The sequence below is a fragment of the Berghia stephanieae genome, chromosome 4 (genome assembly GCF_034508935.2).
Source record: "Berghia stephanieae isolate SIO BIC M18660-M18661 chromosome 4, UCSD_Bste_1.3, whole genome shotgun sequence".
In the NCBI taxonomy this organism is placed as follows: domain Eukaryota; kingdom Metazoa; phylum Mollusca; class Gastropoda; order Nudibranchia; family Aeolidiidae; genus Berghia; species Berghia stephanieae.
This window is the reverse complement of record NC_088363.1, coordinates 29,220,137-29,244,349: the sequence shown is the minus strand read 5'-3', so window position 1 is coordinate 29,244,349 and position 24,213 is coordinate 29,220,137. Positions and strand designations below refer to the sequence as shown.

Genomic DNA, 24,213 nt, shown 5'->3' with positions numbered 1-24,213 from the left:
CGAGACTTTTTTGCGTCTCGATGCTTTTTTGAGTCTCGAGACTCAAAAAAGTCTCGAGCATCGCTCTAGTCATCGGTGCTTTCATTCAATACCTAGTCATTGGTATTGGGTATTGACGTTATATCATATTTTAAACAGCTAACAAAACACAAACGTCGTAAATAGATCAAAATGGTTATAGGTATCAATGTTTTATTATTATACAAAGTGAATTTATTTAATGTATTTTAAGTTTTAATACAAAAAAGCCATCCAAAGCTCAGTTGAAGTGCTACTTCTCGGGAATTCCCGACTTTTCCTTGGTCATCGATATCGGGAAGTTTTGAGTGTTGGTGGCCGATGACTTGAGGTATCATCGAGACTTCCGCTCGACACTAGCGGTAATAAGTTAATAAGTAATAAGTGGGGTCCATGGTGACTTTTCGCCAGATCTAACAAACCCAGCTACCCATTTACTGCTGAGTAGACAGGGACTCAGAAAAAAATCGACTGCACCCGGGATCGATCTCTGGCCCTTTGCGTACAAAGAGAGTGCTCTATCAACTGAGCTATCGGGGTCCCCAAATATTCTATTGGACTTTTTTAAAATACAGACGTTATAACTGGGTTTTTTGGAAGGAAGAAACTAATGAAACTCATATTATTTGATTAGTTAAAACACCAAACGAAATTTTAATATTATTGTATTATTTTAAATGACAACAATGCGATAGAAAGGAGTGGTGACAAGAGATGGACAAAAGAAAACAAAAAATCGGACTTGCTACTTGCTAGGTTCGACACACACACACACACACACACATACACACACATCTTTAGTAGTCACATACATTTCAAACAATAACCCATTAGAGAAGAGGGGTCATGCCTTCATCATAGATCATTGTCATTGCGATCATTATGGTGTTGTAAATTTTGAAATTTACCCCATATAATGGAATCGTCCAAGGCGTGTGCCTCCTGTTCCCCCATCTCACACACGAAAGGGCGGTTTGCGGAGTGGAGGGAGGTGGTCGTCTGCCTCTCTGGTCGTCTGTGTCGTTTAGTGTATGGCAAAGGGGGGTGGGTGCGATTAATTAAGTGGGGTGGGTGGTGATTGGTGGAAGATAGGCAACCGAGGCAACGAATCGCTGGGGAGGTAGTATGGCGCGAGACCGTTGAAAGGTGATAAGAAGTGAGGACCGCCGCCGGTCTTCCACTATGGGACCGATCCCCGGTTCACAGCTAAAAGACCGCGGCACTAGCATGGTCTATATTATTACATTTCCATGTGCTCGAGGCAAGGAATTTACCTTATGGAAACCGTACGGTGCTCTTATTGGCTAACCAACCAGCGGCCTCGATGAGAAAAATATCCGCCATTGAGACGTTGGCTGGGAATCGCGTTACTATAGTAAACAAGCGTTGATCGGCCGTTCATGAAAACAAGTTGCTGCTCGCTCGTTTAACTCAAAATTATTCAAAACGATCTCTCTAAAATGATATAAATGTGACTTCTTAAGGTTTTCTTCACGGTCAAAACCACACAACATTCTATTAATGATTACGTCCGAGGCAAAAAGGAATATTGACAGGTCGACCGAGAGTTGAACTCGTGAGACGACAAACATCAATGCGAAGTGTAGCGAGAGTCAAGCTATTGTTTGTCTTGTCCTGTTCTATATAGAGAAAGGGATAAATAGTATAGCCTCGTGTGTGAGTGGTTGCGTGTCATAGTCATGTTTTTAAATTGTTTCTGTTGTTTACGTGTGTAGTGATGACTCTCTCACACTCAATTTCAATGCCGAAAGAGGAATTCCCGCACACAAGAAAGGGGAATTGGGGTGGTATTTGGCATACATATTGTATAGTATCTAGTTCTAAATAGATAACTGATTAGAATTATATTATGATATATAAACACAATGCCAAATACAATTCCGAAGTTTCCTTATTTCAAATGAAGTAAAGCTCCAAAAACTAATGGTAGTGATTATAGTACTGGTGTTAGTGAGGTGATGTGGTGTTGGTGGTGGTTGTAGTTGTAGTAGTAATAGTGATGATGATGTGGTGGTGGTGATGATTGTAGTTGTAGTAGTAGTGGTAGTGATGATGATGTGGTGGTGGTTGTAGTTGTAGTAGTAGTAGTGGTAATGGTAATGATATGGTGGTGGTGGTGGTTGTAGTAGTAGTGGTCGTGATGATGATGTGGTGGTGGTGTTTGTAGTAGTAGTGGTAATGATGCGGCTATGTGGTCTAGTAGTATGACACTCGCTTTCGGATCGGAAGGTCCTGGGTTCGAGCCTCGCGCTAGGCGCATAGTTGAGTCCTTGGAAAAGGCTCTTTACTCACATTCTCTCACCGTACTCAGGTGTAAAATGAGTACCTTGCCGTTAACAGTTGTCTTTGTCCGAAAAATTGTAATATCGCCTAACAGGCGTCATGTCCCGTCCTACATGTTAAATGTTGACCAGGGACCCCTTGTAAAGCGCTTTGAGCACATTTAGTAGATATTGCACTTTATAAAGCTCAATTTAAAAAAAAAATATTTCAATGATGATGATATGGTGGTGGTGGTTGCAGTAGTAGTAGTGGTAGTGATGATAATGTGGTGGTGGTTGTAGTTGTAGTAGTAGTGATGGTGATGATGATGTGGTGGTGGTTGTAGTAGTAGTGGTAGTGATGATGATGTGGTTGTGGTGGTTGTAGTAGTAGTTGTAATGGTGATGATATGGTGGTAGTGGTGGTTGCAGTAGTAGTGGTAGTGATGACGATGTGGTTGTGGTGGTTGTAGTAGTAGTGGTAATGGTAATGATATGGTGGCAGTGGTGGTTGTAGTAGTAGTGGTAATGGTAATGATATGGTGGTGGTTGTAGTAGTAGTGGTCATGATGACGATGTGGTTGTGGTGGTTATAGTAGTAGTGGTAGTGATGATTATGTGCTGGTGGTGGTGCAGTAGTGGTAGTGATAATGATGCGGTGCTGGTGGTTGTGGTAGTAGTGGTAGTGATGCTATTGTGGTAGTGGTTGTAGTAGTTGAGGTAGTGATGATGTGGTGGTGGTTGTAGTAGTAGTGGTGGTGGTGGTTGTGGTAGTAGTGGTAATGATGATGATATGGTGGTGGTGGTTGCAGTAGTAGTGGTAGTGATGACGATGTGGTTGTGGTGATTGTAGTAGTAGTGGTAGTGATGATGATGTGCTGGAGGTGGTGTAGTAGTAGTGGTAGTGATAATGATGTGGGGCTGGTGGTTGTAGTAGTAGTAGTGTTAGTGATGATATTGTGGTGGTGGTTGTAGTAGTAGTAGATGATGTGGTTGTTGGAAAACACATTACAGGTTATTATAATACATGATTACACACATTCTCTAACTTCATTTTTTGACAGCTTCATTGTGCCATAAATATACGCAACAGTTCTGAAACATTTTATTGTGGATTTTGATATTGTTTTGTTGTTTTTCTTGTGTCGTTATGTTGACATAGAGACCGAATGAATGGTAATGACTACATTCTCAGCCAACAATAAAATGGCGCTGGATGCTTTCATTGGTGGACACTTTTTAGGCTTCGTACGTATTCTCATTCGTTTAATTCTATGGCTCGCGGTCATTGGTCACATTGTAAAGTGTGCTCAAATGACTTACATAGTGAAAAGTGTTCACAGTTTGAGAAATATCCAACGTTACAATGAGTCATTTTGCTCAACATGATTCATGGGTATGTTTACAACTTTCACAAACAAAGCAGCGTGTTTAGAAACATTGAGAACTGTCCAATCTTTGTACAGCAACAAATCATGTGATTGATGACTAGGTTAGACGAAAACATGAATATAGATCGCTCCCAATATTAATTTGAAATTGAGGGATCGTTCAAACCACAGATTCCACAACAATAAAAATGAATTGCCCTCAATTTTAGTTTGAGTTTTATTTTAAAACTTGAGCTTTGAAATTGTGCAATATCTACTAAACGTGTTCAAAGCGCTTTACAAAGGGACACTAGCCAACAGCAAACACTTAACATGTAGAACGAGACATGACGCCTGTTAGGCGATATTACATTTTTTTTTCGGACACAGACAACGCTATTGACGGCCAGGTACTCATTTTACACCTGAGTACGGTGATAGAATGTGAGTAAAGAGTCTTTTCCAAGAACTCAACTATGCGCCGAGCGAGGCTCGAACCCAGGACCTTACGATCCGAAAGCGAGTATCATACCACAAGAGCACATAGCCGTTTGTTTTTGCCTAAGCGCTTTTATTACCAATAATAGGGTGAAGGGTTCCAATCTGGACAGTGTTCCAATTCTAATACCTTTCCAAATTCACCTTCTATTTTAACACCTAATTATGACATTACATAGAGCTGAGTTCCGATTTAACACAACCAGAAATAAATGCATGATATATTTAAGCCAATTTCAGATCATTTCCGTTTTATTTAGAATTAAATAAATCGTCTCTAAAAATTATTGTCTCACCCGGAAGATTGGCACGAGCTGCTCCCGTCGCTTTTTCAAGAATTCGAGGCATCTTCAATTATAAAACAGCAACATTTGCAATATAAATTTGTACAATTGAAAAGGATTTTTCACATTGTAATTTGAAATGTTTGCTGTTGAACATCATTTGGTATCTGTCACAGTAAAGATTGTTCACAATTATCTTATTAAATTTTATTTTATTAAGAACTGAATTCATCTCACTCCAGTTATATTTCGGTAGGCTTAGATAAACTTTACCTTCTAATATTAGATCGTCTTTCCTTTTATAGCCTTCCCTCGAATTAATTTCTAATTAGTGAATACTTTTCGTTCTACATTCTGTCACGTAGCCACTTATTATAAAAGCTGATAGGTCTAACACTCTACACTCACTTTCTCTCCACAATCTATGCCGGACGGCCAGTCGCTCTATTCCTATATATATACTGGAAGATTTTTATCTTTTGGGACTTTGTAGATATTATATCTACACCATTAAGACGCCGGAGCTTTTAACTTTGATTGTATAATCTTCAAGGATCAAACCCAAGCCCGCTGTACTACACTATAACCTCTTACCAATTGCCTGGAAGTGGAATTTTACGAGTCCGATCCTGTTATCAGAGGAATAGATCATCCAAGCCCATCAACTGCCTGGAAACGTAAACTTACGAACCTGACATACTATCATAAGTTACGTAAAATATTCATATCTCTATTTGTAACTGCCACGATCACTGTTTATCTCTTTTAATTAAATTTCATCATTATTTTTATTTCATTGTAAACAAATCGTTAATTGTTTTTCATTTATAGTAACTAGTAAATTCTGGGCCTCATTCTACATATATCTTTATGCATAGTCGAGTAGCTCTTTACTCACTTGAGACCATGACATTTTGGAGGGACACATATAAAGAATTGAATTTATTTAGTTACTTATATCTATTTCATCTAACTTTAAAGTTTAAATTGTAAAACTCTTAATTGCCCCACTTGATCATATTTTAATTGAACTCCCTATTTACAGGATTAATTTTTTTTTCTTTTTCATTTCTTCATTTAAATGGAATAGCAATTTATCCATTCATTCTTTCATCCAAATTGAATAGCATTTTATTGATTCATTCCTTCATTCATTTATTCATTTATAAATTATTCATTCATTCATTGTTCATTCATTTATTTATTCATTCATTCATTCATCCATTCATTCGTTTATTCACTCATTTATCCAATCATTCATACATTTATTCCTCCCTTCATTCTTTCATTCATACATTATCCATTCATTCATTCATTCATCTATTCACTCAGTTATTCATTCATTCATTCCTTGTCCACTTTGTTATTATATCACTCATTTCATTTTGTTGTTTGCCTCATTCATGAATTGTTTTCAATATGTTTACATTCCATAACGATTCATTCACCTATCATCCAATCACTCATTGTTGTGAACACATTTTGTAACTATTGTAAATCTTACGATATTTTATTGTTTTGTATTTCAGACATCACTGCTAAACACTCTTCAATGCCTAATTACAATTGTTGAACAACCATTGAACAAGAGAGAGGTCCCAGCCACGAACTGAGTTGGTAAATATATCCTTCATTATTCTCTTTTACATGAGTTGGGCATCACATAGTAACTATAGACATCGTGATTTGTTTTGCATAGTGATTTGTTTTAAATACATTTTTGGCATACTACTGTTACCGAAAACCACTTATATATTATGTTCTGAAAAGTGAGTCTTTAAAAACTAAATAATAATAAAAGGAGTCTACTAGCCGTCGTGTTATATTTAGTGATAGATAACTTGGGATTATTTTGGCATCCTATTATTGTTATCACACTCTAGTATATTAGCGTCATTGCGAATAATTGTACACAAACTAACGACGAGTCACACACATTGGTGATACATTTTTCGTAGTAACATAGTTTAGAGTACACGCGATTGACACATTGTTATTGACACAAGTCATAATAACTCCGCATTGTATTGACACATTGCTTTATAAGATATAACGATAAAAGGCATCAAATTCAACATACATAATAAGTTGAAATAAGAGAGAGAGATTTCTAAAAATAGAACAGTTCATTCCAGTAAGTGTAAATAAATAAAACAGTCAGTAACAGTATCCTGTCAATATAATATATATAAAACATCGTAACTAATTTATTGCAACATGGAAGCATATAAAAGATACTTAAGTCTCGCAAAGGACTTAGAAATACCCCAGGAAAGAATATTTTCATGGTGCGAAGAGAAAGTAAAAGAAGAAAAAGAACATGAAGAAAGAATTCGTAGAGAAGAAAAAGAACACGAAGAAAGAATTCGTAGAGAAGAAAATGAAGAAAGATTTCGTAGAGAAGAAAAAGAACACGAAGAAAGAATTCGTAGAGAAGAAAATGAAGAAAGAATTCGTAGAGAAGAAAAAGAACACGAAGAAAGAATACGTAGAGAAGAACGAGAAGAAAGAGTCCAAGAAAGGGAACTAAAAAGACAAATAGCTTTAGCAGAAGAAGAAACCAAAAGGACCCAAATGATGCTGGAAATTGAAAAAACAAAAACCGGTCATGAAAGAAAACATAATAATAGTGATGAATTTTTCGTGAAACTTCCACGCATGCCAACATACGATGAACGCTCAGACTGTCTAGAATCCTTCTTACACCGATTCGAAGTTCAGGCTAAAGGTTATCGTTGGCCAGAAAGCAAATGGGCCACAGCCTTGATTAACTGCTTATCTGGAGAACCGCTAAAAGTTTTCTATACCTTAACAACTGAAGATGCAGATGATTATGGTAAAATTAAAGACGCTCTACTAAAAAGATTTAGATTAACGGAAGATGGTTACCAGGAAAGGTTTCACACTGCAAAACCGGAAAGTGGAGAAGACTTTAATACATTCGTGAACCGAATTACTCAATTTCTAAATCGGTGGCTTGAGTTGGCAAACGTAAAACAAGACGACTTTGCAGGCCTTTACTATCTCACGCTGAAGAATCGAATCTATCAAGCTTGCAACCCAGATTTAGTCGCATTCTTTAAAGAGAGAAAGCCAGAAAACTTGGACAAATTAAAAATCTACGCAGAAAACTTTAACAGCGCACATCCATTGACACCCCTTAGCAGAACATTGAAGGAACCATACTACGCTGCCGCTGCTCAGAGTCCAGGTACACCTAAAGTTCAGTACTCAAATAGAACGAGCCGATCAATCACTCGGAACAAGCAAGTGAAACAAGATGATCATAGTAACAAACCATGGAACAAACAGTTCAATAGAGACCATAGCCGACCCTATCAAAACAAAACAAGAAATAGCACTGACAATAATACTGAGTATAAGAAAACCAACAAACCTATAATTAAATGTCAATATTGTGGAATGAAAGGCCACACAGCAGACAAATGTTACAAAATCGTGCGATATCCAAAAGAAACTGCAAATGCATCACTCCAAACAAGTGTAAACAATCAGACACGAGTAATGTCAGGAGAAAATATAAATGTGTATTGCGTGAAAGGTATGTCACTTTTAACACAAACTCACAAATCAGGATCGCTATTTTTTTGTGAAGGCAAAGCTAATGGAACTGATTGCAAAATATTGAGAGACACAGGATGCAGTACAGTAGGAATAAAAGCATCTTTGATCAATGACGAAGACAAAACTGGAAAAACAGTACAATGCATCACATTCAGTGGCACAGTCGAAACCTTTGAAACAGCTAATGTGTACATAGAAACCCCATACTATACAGGAATAGTGGAATGCTGTATACTTCCCAACCCCGTCGCTGATGTTATTGTTGGCAATATAAAAGGTCTTAAAGACAACCCAACAGATGTAAAAGAATGGTCATTAACCCAAGAAACAGCTTGTCTAGCAGAAACAAGAAAGATGACTAAGACAACAGAGAAGCCAATGACTATTTCTCTAGAACCACAACAATTTGACAGGAACACGTTCATTGAAGAACAGAAAAAGGACCCGACTTTAACATCATATTTCAATATCGCAAACAAAGGGACGAAATCAAAAGTTGAATACATCATTGAAAAAGATATTCTGTTCAGGTTACATAGGAAAAGAAACAAAATAGCTAAACAACTGGTCACGCCGAGTATTTACAGAAACAAAATCCTTGGAATAGCGCACGATTCAATAACTTCTGGACATCTTGGGAGCTCTTCCACATTGAAGAGAATATCCGAGAATTTCACATGGCCTGGAATTACTAAAGACGTCCGAGAATATGTGAAATCGTGTGACACATGCCAAAGAAGAGTCGCAAAAGGCAGAATACCGAGATTGCCATTAGAGACAACCCCAGTTATTGAAAAAGTTTTTCAAAAAGTTGCAATTGACATTATAGGCCCTTTAACAAAATCAGATAGAAACCATACACACATACTAACACTAGTCGATTACGCAACCAGGTGGCCAGAAGCGATAGCATTGAAATCAACTACATCGGATCACATAGCTGAAGCATTGATGACAATTTTTACTAGAATAGTCATACCAAATGAGATACTGTCGGACAATGGACCCCAATTTACATCACATATGATGCATGAAACCATGAAACTCATGGGAATCCAACACTCATTCACAACTCCCTACCACCCCCAAGCAAATGGTCTTTGTGAAAGATTTAATGGCACTCTAAAGAATATGTTAAGAAAAGTGTCAGCAGAAAAACCAGATGATTGGGACAGATACTTACCAGCAATCCTATTTGCATATAGAGAAATACCCCAAGAATCTACAGGCTACTCCCCATTTGAGTTGATGTATGGACGATCACCTCGCGGCCCGATCAATATAGTAGCCGACATTTGTAAAGGGAATGAGGAGGACAATAACGAAATTATGTTTGCTTACGAATATGTAAGAAACCTGAAAGACAGAATAGAGGACACATGTAAGCTAGCACAGGAATCCGTCACTAAAAAAGCAGAGAAATACAAGGAATACTCCGATCGAAAAAGCAAGTCAAGAAAATTTGAGATTGGTGACAAAGTACTAATACTCTTACCCGATGACTCGAGTAAACTTTTAGCTACATGGAAAGGACCATTCAAAATAACAGCAGTAAAATCTAATGTTAATTACGAGATTAAAATTTACAACACAACAAAGACATTCCATGCAAATATGCTAAAAAAGTATTTTGATAGAGACACAGTGTCGCAACCTATGTTTACTAATATCGAAGCTTCAAATGCAGGATTAATCATACCGTTGGTCATGGGACACAGACACCCGAGACAGAAAAACAAACAAAAATCGCACAATTGCAACCACCTAAGACAAAAAAAGAAGTACGCAAAGTACTTGGGCTCCTAAATTTTTACAGGAAATACATTTACAACTTCGCGCACATCGCGACAACCGCTAACAAATCTGACAAAGAATGGGTCACCGAACAAAATTGTTTGGACAGAAGCGTGTCAGAATAGCTTTAACCAATTAAAGGCATTACTCTGTTCAGAACCAATTCTTAAATTACCCGACATGTCAAAAGAATTTGTTGTAAGAACTGACGCGTCTGATAAGGGCATCGCAGGTGTACTATTACAGGAGCATGAGGGAACTCTAATGCCTTGCTTATATGCAAGCAGAAAATTATTGGACAGAGAATCACGATACTCTGTAATAGAGCGTGAAGGACTGGCCATCGTCTTTGCTTTAAAGACATTCAGCAGATATCTACTGCTAAAAGAGTTTGTGGTCGAAACGGACCATAAACCACTCACGTACATAAGAAATAACAAAATGAATAATAGTAGAGTACTAAGGTGGAGTCTATTTTTGCAAAATTACACTTTCAGTATCTCTCACATACCAGGCTGTGAAAATATTCACGCCGACCTACTTTCTCGATTAGTGTAAACACGTGAGAAGGGTATAACTTAACCTCCCATGCATACTGTTAGTTACCTCGCAAACTATGCCAAATCAGAACGCACAATTTCGATAATTTTATTTGTAAACATGATGACCCAACTTAATGTAACATTGAGTATTGTTTGGATATATATACCATACCCATTCATGATTTGAGAAATCTTCTCTTTATCTATTATTGTTATGAATTTTCACTCATTTATGATTAATAATTGAAATGTCAATATTCCATTTACATTTTCATTCATTTCATTTAGTAAATTACCTTCATGTCATCGACTTAAATCATGCTTCATTGCCATCACTATTGTTTATCACAATGATTTGTAATCACATTGCCATCATGTTGTTCATCACAATGATTTGTAATCACAATCTTTCATTGTTATTGTCACCCATTCATATACCTACGTTAATATAAACATTTCCATGTCTAGTTAATAAATAATTTAATTGTAGCACAAATCATAACAATGGATTAATGCTAGAGTATCATGATAGTAAATTTACTTCCGTTTGTAAAATCTATCTTTCCCATAATGGTTAAAGAGTATATTTTAAACGTGGGTGGGGGTGTCACAGTAAAGATTGTTCACAATTATCTTATTAAATTTTATTTTATTAAGAACTGAATTCATCTCACTCCAGTTATATTTCGGTAGGCTTAGATAAACTTTACCTTCTAATATTAGATCGTCTTTCCTTTTATAGCCTTCCCTCGAATTAATTTCTAATTAGTGAATACTTTTCGTTCTACATTCTGTCACGTAGCCACTTATTATAAAAGCTGATAGGTCTAACACTCTACACTCACTTTCTCTCCACAATCTATGCCGGACGGCCAGTCGCTCTATTCCTATATATATACTGGAAGATTTTTATCTTTTGGGACTTTGTAGATATTATATCTACACCATTAAGACGCCGGAGCTTTTAACTTTGATTGTATAATCTTCAAGGATCAAACCCAAGCCCGCTGTACTACACTATAACCTCTTACCAATTGCCTGGAAGTGGAATTTTACGAGTCCGATCCTGTTATCAGAGGAATAGATCATCCAAGCCCATCAACTGCCTGGAAACATAAACTTACGAACCTGACATACTATCATAAGTTACGTAAAATATTCATATCTCTATTTGTAACTGCCACGATCACTGTTTATCTCTTTTAATTAAATTTCATCATTATTTTATTTCATTGTAAACAAATCGTTAATTGTTTTTCATTTATAGTAACTAGTAAATTCTGGGGCCTCATTCTACATATATCTTTATGCATAGTCGAGTAGCTCTTTACTCACTTGAGACCATGACAGTATCAATAAGTAAGTATATCTATGTAACTAAAAAAATAATATTCATTTAAAAATAGATCATGAAAACGTTTCCCACCTAATCACCCAGTTGTTCCAATGCAGACACCCGGTTGCTCTAATTCGGACATCCAGTTGTTCCAATCCGGACACCCAGTTGTTCTAAAGGCTAACCCACACCGGAGACTGACTCCGACGACCCGGCACTGCCGTCCTCTGTCGTCTTTCGGATAAAGACCAAGATCGAAAAAAACGGCAGAGGACGGGTGCTTGGTATGGGTAGGTCTAGCGGCTCTTCTCTTTATTCCATGCCCGACGTCTTTATCCGGAAGATGGCAGAGGACGATAGTGCCGGGTCGTCTCCGGTGTGGGTTAGCCCTAATTCCGACATCCAGCTATATGAAGTCAGACACCCGGCTAAAGTTTATATCCCTCCTCGTCCTCTCCCCCCCCCCCCCCCCCCCCCCCCCACGGTCCCTAAAAAATCAGCTGCATTAAACAAATTCAATCGCATAAAAAATGTAATTTATCCGCTGCTTCAGAGACTGGTGCTAGTTTTCTTCTTTGTGTTCCTCTTTCAAATACAATGAGAAATTCATCAGCTTTGGTTATGACTAACCAACCATCAACATAGTTGCAAGATATATGAGGAAGAACACATATTAAAAAAAATAATTAATAACTTTTTAAAGATTAAAAAGTAAATAATTTAACACGAAATAAGCACCACTTTCATTTACGCTCTGTGTAATTTCTGCTTATTATGTGCATTATCTCCCTTCGATAGTTGACTTTTGAATTTTTTTTATGCAATAATAGTTCCATAAACAAATGTATAATTATAAACTTTATAGATTCAAATCTTATATAAAAAGTAATTGCTAGATTTGTTGGACATTTGTTGTGAACATATACAGCTCAATAACACTTATGATGTCATTGTGTGTATAATCTATTTAAGTAACAATACTTAAGTATTGTAATGGTAATAAAGTAATTAAATTGAAACCTGGATTTTCTTAATTCTCAAACTCAAAGGGAGTCCGAATTGGCACAACTGGGTGTCCTAATTGGCACAATGGGATGTCCGGATTAGGACAAGTGACGAGGGTCCATAAATCAAGCCCAAAGACACAAATAAAGTGTGATAATGGACAACTATTTTATCTAAATCTGAGGACGAATTTTGATTTTCACAATTACATACTCTAGTTTCACTTTCACTTCCTGATGAGAGTGAATGCTCGAAACAATATTGTAGAAGTTGATCAAAATTTTACTTGAAATATTTTATAAATAGCTCCTTTTATCAAAAAGTTGAGCACTATTATTTCATGATTTTTGTTTTTATAATATGTATATATTATATATTTACACACACACACACACAATATATATATATATATATATATATATATATATATATATATATATATATATATATATATACACACAGATAGATTGATTGATTGGTTGATCCTCTTAATATAAGTTAATATTTTCCTCTCGTACATCACATTGCATAATACTCAATTCATCTTTTCGTCCTAAAAAGATTAAAATGGCAACACACGACGAACAGAATACCCCCGAAACATTGACGTATAATTGCCAGGGTGAGGATATCACCACAACAGTTTTGTTGCCAACATCTAATCGTGTTATCAATGATAAAACACACGGAAATTTATCTAACATCCATGGTGAATTTAACGAAGGAGATGAACAGTCACCGTGGGTATCTAAAGGTCCACCAAGATACAGATCCCAGCGATATACCTTGGCTTATATACTATTTGGAGGAGTCATGATCAATTTTTTTCTAAGAGCTAATCTTGCAATTGCAATCGTGTGCATGGTCAACCACACAGCGACTTCACCCAAATCGTCTGTCTTTTCAAATGGATCTGGAATTATAGTTAAGGAGCGAATACTTAATGAACAGTTACGGCTTGATCTAAATCATTTAAACCAGTCTACAATGAATAGCAGTTTGAAAATTAAGAGTATGCTTTTAAATGATACAGAATTTGATTCTAAGACCAAGAGGGCGAGTGAGGTATTCAATGATATGTATGCCAAAGAAACATGTTTGAATTTAGCGCCTGAGCAACAAACGATGGAAGACGGGCCCTTGAAATGGGACAAACGCATGCAAGGACTTTTGCTTGGCGCCTTGTTCTGGACGTATATGACAGTAGCATGTCCAGGAAATGCCTTGATCAGGAACGTTTCCAAGAAACGCGTCATCGCTGTTACAGTGGCATTGATGTCAGGATCGACCTTGTTGACTCCCGTGGCCGCATTATGGAGTCCATGGGCCGTGTTTGCAATCAAACTTTTGCATGGAGGATGTTCAGTTTTAGCAATGAGTACAATCTTTGGTATGTGGACAATATGGGCTCCTCCTAAAGAAAGAACTGGCCTCATCGCTATAACTTTCAGTGGTGTCTTCAGCGCTCTTGCCCTCGTTTACCCCATTTCTGGTTTTCTATGTAGATCCAAATTTCTCGGAGGTTGGCCTTTAGTATTTTACTTTTTTGGTCTTCTTGGAATTATTTGGACTTTCATTTTTGTGTTCTTTACTTCAGACAAGCCTGCTTCACATCCTTCAATAACAAGGGAGGAGAGAATATACATTGAATCGTCATTGAGTTTGGCCGTTAAAGAAGCGATACCTCCAACACCTTGGTTGTCTGTTTTGCGATCGATTCCTGTATGGGGTATAATCTGTCTTCAATTATCGCACGCATGGAATGTGTTTTTCCTTTCTTTAACTTTACCCCAATATATGAAGGAAGTTCTCAAATTCAAAATTGACTCAAATGGTCTCTTTACGATGATTCCTTTCCTCATGATGTGGATATTGAGTGCTGTGTTCGGCCATTTCATCGATTGGGTTGTAAGAAAGGGAACAATGAGTTTGATTGTTGTAAGAAAAATTGGCGCTATTTTTGCGAATTTTGTTCCGGCGACCTTACTGATTGTTTTGAGCTTCTTGGACTGTACGTATTCAACACTTGCAGTGGTTATTCTTAGCCTCGCCGTCGGTATTTTGGGACTGAACATTGTCATTTTCACTCCAATGCCATATGACCTAGCGCCCCAATTTGCTCAGTCCATTCTCACCTTAACTAACTCTATTTCGTCCATTACTGGAATACTGGCGCCCTATACTGTAGCCATTGTTACTAAAGATATGACAAGAGAACAGTGGCAGGTAGTTTTCTTCATAACATCTGCGTTGATGATGACTGGAGCAGTGGCTTTCTGCATTATGGCGAAAGCAAATATCCAAAAGTGGGCGCTCATTGAACATGAACCGAGTGTTAGAGTCTCAGCAAATCTCGGCGAAGCAAATGGAGTGAATGATACAGAAAAGTAATTATAATATAACTCTATCGGGGAAAAACGAATAATACTAATACTGTACGTATCTCTGCTTAATATGGATTGTGTATGTGTATGTGTGTTATTGTGTGTATGTTTATATATATATATATATATAATATATATATATATATATATATATATATATATATATATATGTGTCTGTGTGTGTGTGTGTGTGTGTGTGTATTTATGTTGTATATGTGTAATATGTACCTATGAGTACATCAAATGTTTGTAATTTGCGTTTTTATACCATTCATCATTCTATTTTAGCAAATAAAATAAAAAATAAAAGAGAGAGAGAGAGAGAGAGAGAGAAATAGAGAGTAATAAAGAGAGAGAGAGAGAGAGAGAGAGAGAGAGAGAGAGAAAGAGAGAGATGAGAAGGTAGGAGAATTAGAGAAGGCGATTATACCAATTATCTTCCATATACGAACTAATTATTTAAATGACTGTTGTTTTATTAAAAGTTTATTTTCATTGTGGCTTGCATTTCGTGTTCAATGTTCGCACACCGTTTTCTGTGTCAGTACGCGACCTCGATACAAATGCCACTGGCTTGCCTTCTTGATGGGGACAAGCTCCTAGTCCCTGGAGAGAGCAGTCAACAGCTGTTTCTGAGGATCAAAGTAAGTTAGGCACAATTCATGATGGATTTCATGTTTTAGTGTCTGGAAGACTTTTTTATGGGACAGACTACAATTCCATATGCTATCTTTGTTCGGCACATTTCTGAGCGGGACTGTCCTGTCGCTAAGTCTTGAAATGAATGGGCGCATATACTGAATCATGCCAAGAAACAAACGACTGTAAGTCTGCTTTGTTCGATGGGGATGCTTTCGATTTAATGTTGCCGCATTTTGTGGCACATCGATGAGCTCCCTCTACATTCCATGTCAGGCCAAAAAAAATGTTATCTCTCTTTGTTTGATGTAACATTTTGAAATATTGAAAGCCAGCCCGCTTTGTTTTTGAAACTTTCATAAGATTGATTAAGTTAGTATCACGTTCTTCAGCAGTGACTCCGTTCACACATATATCATATCTGATATCCCAATAACCAGGACATTATTCCAATATCACAATTATCAGATCTTTGACTATCTTGTATTACATTATGTTAATATCATTATATTATATTATATTAAATCACGGGCTAAAAGTCACGTGAAAAAAGTGCTGTTTTCAGATTCTTTAAAAAAAATTCAAATGAAGGGCTGGATCTAGTTTTAAAACTTATGCTATTCCATAACCAAGGGGCACTGAGATAGAAAGATTTACTGTTAAATTTCTTTGAAAACTGTCTTAAGTTAAGCAATAAAGAGTTAGCAGATCTCAAAGGTTTATAGGGAAAAGTTAGGTCTTGGATATAAGGAGGGGATATTTTGTTCATGGATTTATATGCATAACAAGTTAAAATCAATTCGAAACTTTACTGGGTTGTTGTATGTCACATCTTTTTTTTTCCGCCAGATCTAAAATTGAACCAGTTGTACAAGATAAACCTACGGACTATAGATATTGCGATTTAAATATTGACTTTTATTCACTCAATTTTGTTGAGAGGGAGTTGAACATTCTGAAAATTGAGTTCCCAGTAGTGCCGCGCTGAGGACCGGACCGAGGACCGGTCCCACGGTCTTTTAGCTGTGAACCGTGGTCCGGTCCCAAAGAGGAAGACCGCCGGCGGTCCTCACTTCTTATCACCTTTCAACGGTCTGGCGCCATACTACTTCCCCAGCGATTCGTTGCCTCGGTCCTTTGCCTATCTTCCACCAATCACCACCCATCCCACTTAATTAATCGCACCACCCCCCTTTGCCATACACTAAACGACACAGACGACCAGAGAGGCAGACGACCACCTCCCTCCACTCCGCAAACCGCCCTTTCGTGTGTGAGATGGGGGGGAACAGGAGGCGCACGCCTTGGACGATTCCATTATACGGGGTAAATTTCAAAATTTACTACACCATAATGATCGCAATGACAATGATCTATGATGAAGGCATGATCCCTCTTCTCTAATGGGTTATTGTTTGAAATGTATGTGACTACTAAAGGTGTGTGTGTGTGTGTGTGTGTGTGTGTGTGTGTGTGTGTGTCTCAAACCTAGCAAGTTGCTAGTCTGATTTTTTGTTTTCTTTTGTCCATCTCTTGTCGCCACTCCTTTCTATCGCATTGTTGTCATTTAAAATAATACAATAATATTAAAATTTCGTTTGGTGTTTTAACTAATCAAATAATATGAGTTTCATTAGTTTCTTCCTTCCAAAAAAACCAGTTATAACGTCTGTATTTTTAAAAGGTCCAATAGAATATTTGGGGACCCCGATAGCTCAGTTGATAGAGCACTCTCTTTATACGCAAAGGGCCAGAGATCGATCCCGGGTGCAGTCGAGTTTTTTTCTGAATCCCTGTCTACTCAGCAGTGAATGGGTAGCTGGGTTTGTTAGATCTGGCGAAAAGTCACCATCGACCCCACTTATTACTTATTACTTATTACCGCATCCACCCCCTCTTATTATAACTTCACGTCTCTCTCTTACTCTTCAATGCTCGCTGCCCTCTCATGTGTGTGTGTGTGGGGGGGGGGGGGGGGGGTAGGAGTTGCGTGTGTGTATAAACGCCACGAACAACTCGATCAACGCCTTGGGTGATTCCATTATCTCCGTTAATGGGGATAAATTTCAAATTTTATTCACGCTAAATTATCGAAGTAACAATGAAGTACTGTGATCAAATAAAGAAGGCATCACCCCTCTTCTCTAATTAGGTTACAATTTGAAATGAGTGTGACTACTCCGTGTGTTTTACTCCTGTAGACCACGGTTTTCATCGTGTAGCGGTCTTTAACGGTTCAAGAATGAACGATCCCATGGTCCCAAAGGTCAAAACGGTCTCTCAGGAATGTTCAATGTCGAAAAGGACCGCCGGTCCTAGGACCGGTCCTTGCGGTTTTCATTTCCCAGAGACCGTAGGACCGTGGTCCTTAAGCTTGCCAAGGACCGCCCCGCACTAGTTCCCAGCTTCACCATCCTCCCCAACGTTTTTTTTTTCAGTCAATTTGCATTTTAAGCATATTGGGGTCCAAATAGCTCAGTTGGTAGAAAACTCGCTTCACACACAAAGGGACCAAGTTCGATCTCGGGAGCAGTAGAGATTTTTCTGTGACCCATCCCCCTTGTCCACCCTGTAATGATTGGGTAACTGGTTCTATTCCAGTTGAAAGTACTTTGCGATAGACTAGCGTCAAATCAAAAGGATAGCAAGCAATTGCTATGCTCCGCTTCATAATATTGAAACCGGGATAAACTCCCGCTACATGGGCCTAATGGTTCTGAATGACTATTATATATAGGCCTTATTAGTCCTATGGATGCGACAGAATTAATAGGAGATAAATTTAGTGCCAAACCCATTCTTCTTATTAGAATCAGAATGTTGACTTCGTAATCATTCAGTGAGAAATACAGAAGTTCTACATTCTTCAAAAATATACGATAAGTATTGAATTGTAAGCTCCAATTTATTAGACGAAAACAGACAATGTGGCTGTTTCGGGTTTCTTATTTATCAACAAAACACGATGAATAAAACACGAAGGACGAACGAGATATCCTTAGTGTTTTATTCATCGTGTTTTGTTGATTCAATTCTTATCGTTATTTTTTTCCTTCGAGATTCAGGCAGCAACATTTTCATTTTTACAAAAATACGCACATAAAGCTGCAAATTCATGTTCGATTCTTGTACAATGCATTTGACATTATTCTTTCGTGATAACGGACGGAAATAATGTTTACTTTCACTTTCGCATGTCTGTGTAGACATCAAAATAAATCTATTACCTGTCTAGTCTGCGTTGATCTGACAAGAATGAGTATGTATAACTTATATGAAAGAAAATAATCTTAATTTCCTTTAATAAACAAAAGTACATGTCATCAATTTGTTTTAATTAAGAACGCAGTAAATTGTATTATTAGAAATCTCTTTCTACGGCGTGAAAATATTAGTCTTGCTTTGCATTTTTCTTGTTTGAATTAATTAAATTTTTTATCATTATAATGGAAGGAATCTACACTTTGAAATAAGACGTATTCACGTATCCATTTCTCAGTACATATGTGACCTCTCGTCTCAAAACGGTATTAAGTCGGGATGATTAAGATGCTGAAAATGGAATTTGTAGCCATAAATATCATGTTTAAGTTGAGTTTATATGCTTTATAGAGGAGAAGGAATACCATATGTTAATGTCCTAAACACCAACGTTTCATATTTTTGACCAATTTAACTATAATTTGACTTTTTAGCATCTGGTCCATCCCGACATAATACCGTTTTGTGAAGAGGGGTCACATATTTGATGTTGATTATTATAAAAAATAATTATAGTGGAGTCCATGTTAAGGAAAATCCTTGGGATCAGAGAAAAATGTTTAGCTTATCCATTTTCCAGGGAATCAATCTTCCAATTCAAAATAAAGTGAGAGGTAAATGTCCAGTTGATTCCCCTATTTATGAAAATGGATTTGTGACTCAGTCTCAACGATGCCTGTATTGTCTTGTCGTTTGAAAGCCTATATGTTTGTTGTAGTTGTTGTCTGTTTGTTTTCTCTCTCTTCTTTTTTTTTTGTTTGTTTTTGTTTTGTCTTTTTGTTTTGTTTTTTTGGTTTTTATTTGTTTTTGTTTTTTGTTTTTGTTTTTTTTTTTTTTTTATGCTTTGTTTGTTGTTATTTTGGAAGGGGTTGGGAGGAAGAGGAGAATTGGGCATCCACTCGGCAGAAAACTGTTTATACTAATAATAATAATAATAATAATAATAATAATAATAATAATAATAATAATAATAATAATGATAATAATAATAAAATATAATAATAATAATAATAGTAATAATAATAATAATAATAACAATAATAATAATAATAATAATAATAATAATAATAATAATAATAATAATAATAATAATAATAATAATAATAATAATAATAATAATGTTAATAGTAATAATAATAATGATAATAATAATAATAATATATAATAATAATAATAATAATATAAAAATAAATAATAATAATAATAATAATAATAATAATAAATAATAATATATAATAAAATTACAATAGTAATATTGATTATAATAACAATAATAATAATGATGATTATAATAACGATAATAATAAAAATAATAATAATATTATAATAATAACAACAACAATAATAATAATATTAATAATAATGATGATGATGATGATGATGATGATGATGATGATGATGATGATGATAACAAAAATAATTCTAAAGATCTTTGAGCACATTAAGTGGATATTGCCCCTGTATAAAACCTCAAGCTTTTTGGGGGATTTCTTTCTTCTAATCTTTGACATCGACCCGCTCAATGGCAAGAACTATATCAAGGATTGTACTCAGGTTTCAATATGATTGTATGTATTGTTTGATGCAAGCGAGGGTTCACAGCGTAAAAGAAGGTACCCTTATGGAGAATATAGGTATTAAAATTGTCCCAACTATCGGGATCCTCTGTGAAGTTCGATCCCCAATCGAGGTGGACTGATTTTTTGGGATGGTTTTTTTTTTCATGTATTTTTCTCTCTTGCTTTGTCTGACACCTTTCATTCACACTTGTTCAGTTATTTATTCAAAAGTATTCATTCCTAAAGTTTGTCAAAAGACTTGGGGTTACATGGGTCTATCATTCGTCACCTCCTTTGTCAGTTTTCTTCACTTCAGAATGACTTTTGATTATGCGTGCGTTCGTGCTTGAAAGTTTTCCATTCAAAGGGTGTCAACCTTTGCCAACCAAGCCAGTGACAATGGACCTAAGTATATGACCTTATTTGGATATATACCATCTATGTGAAAGCTTGTAATTTTTATGCCACCTAATTCACCATATTTTTCATTTTATAGAGACATCAACTTTCTTTATATTAAACGGTGCGATAACATCCGACTCTTCGGGGGCCGGGGGAAGGTGGGGGGATAGTAAGTCCCAACTCTAACCATTTGTCTCAAAAAACCGTGCTCGGTTGAAATTTCATCATATCGAATTATTTTACCGGGAAACTTGTAAGATATACAGTTCTGGTCATAAACCAAATATACCAACCAATCTATATTTCAATGAATAATTCTAATCTTCGGTGCAAATTACCATCAAAAAGAATATAGTACAACACATAGAATGCGATTTATACATGTGCAGACTAATCTGACCAATGAGATAAATATAGAGTATTCTTAACAATACGCTTTTTTATATTTTATGAATGATAAAGTTTTATTAGAGATTTACAAAACATAATTTTTTTTTCCACATTAGATTAAAATGACGACATACAACAAAAAGATTACCCCAGCCACATTGGTGTATGAACCCCAGGAAAAGGACATTACCACAGGAACATTATTGCCAATGATACGTGATGACATTGATATAACAGATAACCATAGAGAAATTAATAAAATCGAGTGTCTGCAAGTGTCTAAAGGTCCACCACGGTACAGATCCCAGCGGTATATCTTGGCCTACATTCTCTTCGGGGGAGTCATGAATAGCTTTTTCCTGAGAGCTAACCTTGGCATTGCAATTGTGTGCATGGTCAACCACACTGCCATTTCAACTAAAGAATTATTGAATAAATCTGAGAGTGTGTTAAAGAAAACAATAGTTAATGAGTCACTAGCGTCTCTTTCACGCGATAAACAAAGGTTTAAGACAAAAGATGCATTAAGGATAAATGCTATGCATTTAGACAATAGGGATTTAGGTTTGAGCAGGACTGCGGCAAGTTTGAACAATCTAACAACTAATTTTGAGCAAAATGACAAATACAAATGTTTAAATTTGGATGAAGGGCAAGAGACGACGGAGGATGGGCCATTCAAATGGGACAAACAAACACAGGGATTTTTGCTGGGTGCGATGTTCTGGTCGTATATGGCAATTTCATTTCCAGGAAATGCCTTCATTAGGAACGTTTCAAAGAAAATGGTCATCGCTATTACAATGGGATTGATGTCAGGGTCGACCTTGTTTATCCATGTGGCCGCATGGTGGAGCCCATGGGCCGTTTTTATAATAAAACTTTTACATGGAGGATGTACGGTTATAGCAATTAATACGATATATGGCATGTGGACAACATGGGCCCCTCCTGAAGAAAGAACAGGGCTCATCGCCATTTGCTTTGGAGGTTCAGTATGCGCGCTAGCTATTGTGTTCCCCATCTCAGGTTTCCTTTGTAAGTACGGATTGTGGGGTGGCTGGCCTTCAATATTTTATTTTTTCGGTCTTGTTGGACTCCTTTGGACTTTGATTTTTGTGCTCTTTACAGCGGACAAGCCTGCTTTGCATCGATCAATAACTCGCGAGGAGAGAACATATATTGAATCGTCAATGTCTTCGTCCGTTAAAGATGTGACACCCCCAACACCTTGGATTTCTATTTTGAGATCTACACCAGTATGGGGTGTCATCTGTCTCCAATCAGCATACTCATGGAGTTTGTATTTACTTTTGTTAACCCTACCTCAATATATGAAGGAAGTCCTGAAACACAAAATCGATTCAAACGGTCTCTATACAATGGTTCCTTTCCTTATGATGTGGATCTTGAGTTCTGTGTACGGCCAGGCTGTCGACTGCGTGATAAGAAAGGGATGGATTCGTTTGATAGTTGTAAGAAAAGTCAGCGCTATCATTGCTAATTTCGTCCCATCAATTTTGCTAATCATTTTGAGTTTCATGGACTGTACTCAGCCTATACTTGCGGAAGCAATTCTTATCGTAGCCGTTGGTGTCATGGGAATAAACTTGGGCATTTTCTTTCCTACCCCATACGACATCGCGCCTCAGTTTGCCCAGTCAATTATCACCCTAACGAACTCGGTTAGCAGTGTTAACGGTATACTGGCGCCTTATGCAGTCGCCACCATTACAAAAGATCGAACCAGAGAACAATGGCAGGTAGTGTTCTTCATAACATCCGCGATGTTGGCGGCTGGAGCAGTGGCTTACTGTATTATGGCAAAAGTAGACATCCAACATTGGGCATTACCTGAAAATCAAAAGACTAAGGCGTCCTCACATGATCATGAAGAGGCTACAATAGTAAATGAATGAGTAAAGAAGAGGTGAATTATTCGACATGGGGGACTGGGATAAAATGCATATATATGTGTATATATATATATATATATATATATATATATATATATATATATATATATATATATATAGTATCGTTTAAGAGCTAATAGGTTCTAAAACCCTGTAAATACCCTGGGAAGCTTTTATTTTATGCATAGATACAAGTTACCGATTATATAAACAGAATTCACTGTTAATTGATAATATTTAGTATTAAATATATAATACATAAAAAAGTGTCATATTCAATATTCGTAGTAGATATAATTAACTCTATTAACATTCATTTGACATGTCCATCTTTTTACATTCGAGATTTTCAAATAATTGATATACAAAATGCAATAATATCCAATGTCATGTTACATTATTCATTTAAAAAATCAAATATGTTGGTAAGTTCTTTATCAATGGTCTACTTAAAAATATTAATTGAATTAGATTTTTTTTTTGTCCCAAACTTTATATTATTCCAAATCGCCACAGTTCTTTGTCAGAGGTCTAGCGGCTCTTCTCTTTATCCTTAGTATTTTGTCCTTCCCCGACTTCTTTATCCGGAAGAGGCAAAGGACAGCCGTGCCGGGTCTTCGGAGTCAGTCTCTGGTGTGGGTTAGCCATAATAATCTGCATATTATACACCCTGTTTCTACAACAGTTGTGCCACCTTATGATTCAATATGTAACCTTTTCATTTTTTGTGATCCGAATGGCTAGTTACATACACACTTCCAAGGATTTCGGAAGCGGAAAAGTAGAAAGTGTGACCTCAAGTCTTTTCTACCCTATTGTAAATTAAATAAACATTATATCAATCAGTATATTAACTTTAAGTTTACACAGAGTTTTGTGTGTTGTTATGTTAAAACCTTGCTGGTGTGTGTTGTGAGCATTTCACCTAAACGCACAGCATCAATGGGG

At 36.6% G+C, this 24,213-nt stretch overlaps 1 protein-coding gene across 2 annotated transcripts in view; it reads left to right on the top strand.

The window, feature by feature from the left end:
• LOC144971982 (sialin-like) overlaps nt 1–24,098 on the top strand; it is a 27,530-nt gene extending 3,432 nt beyond the window's left edge. Inside the window, exon 2 of one of the 2 annotated variants that reach the window (XM_078913064.1) lies at nt 21,466–24,098. In XM_078913064.1, the coding sequence (XP_078769190.1) occupies nt 21,472–23,268 (1,797 nt within the window). In that variant the 5' untranslated portion in view covers nt 21,466–21,471 and the 3' untranslated portion in view covers nt 23,269–24,098. Of the gene's footprint in view, nt 1–13,275; nt 15,146–21,465 lie in introns of those variants that run through there. The other variant, XM_078913063.1, reaches the window with a different exon arrangement.
• The last annotated feature ends 115 nt before the right edge of the window (nt 24,099–24,213 follow it).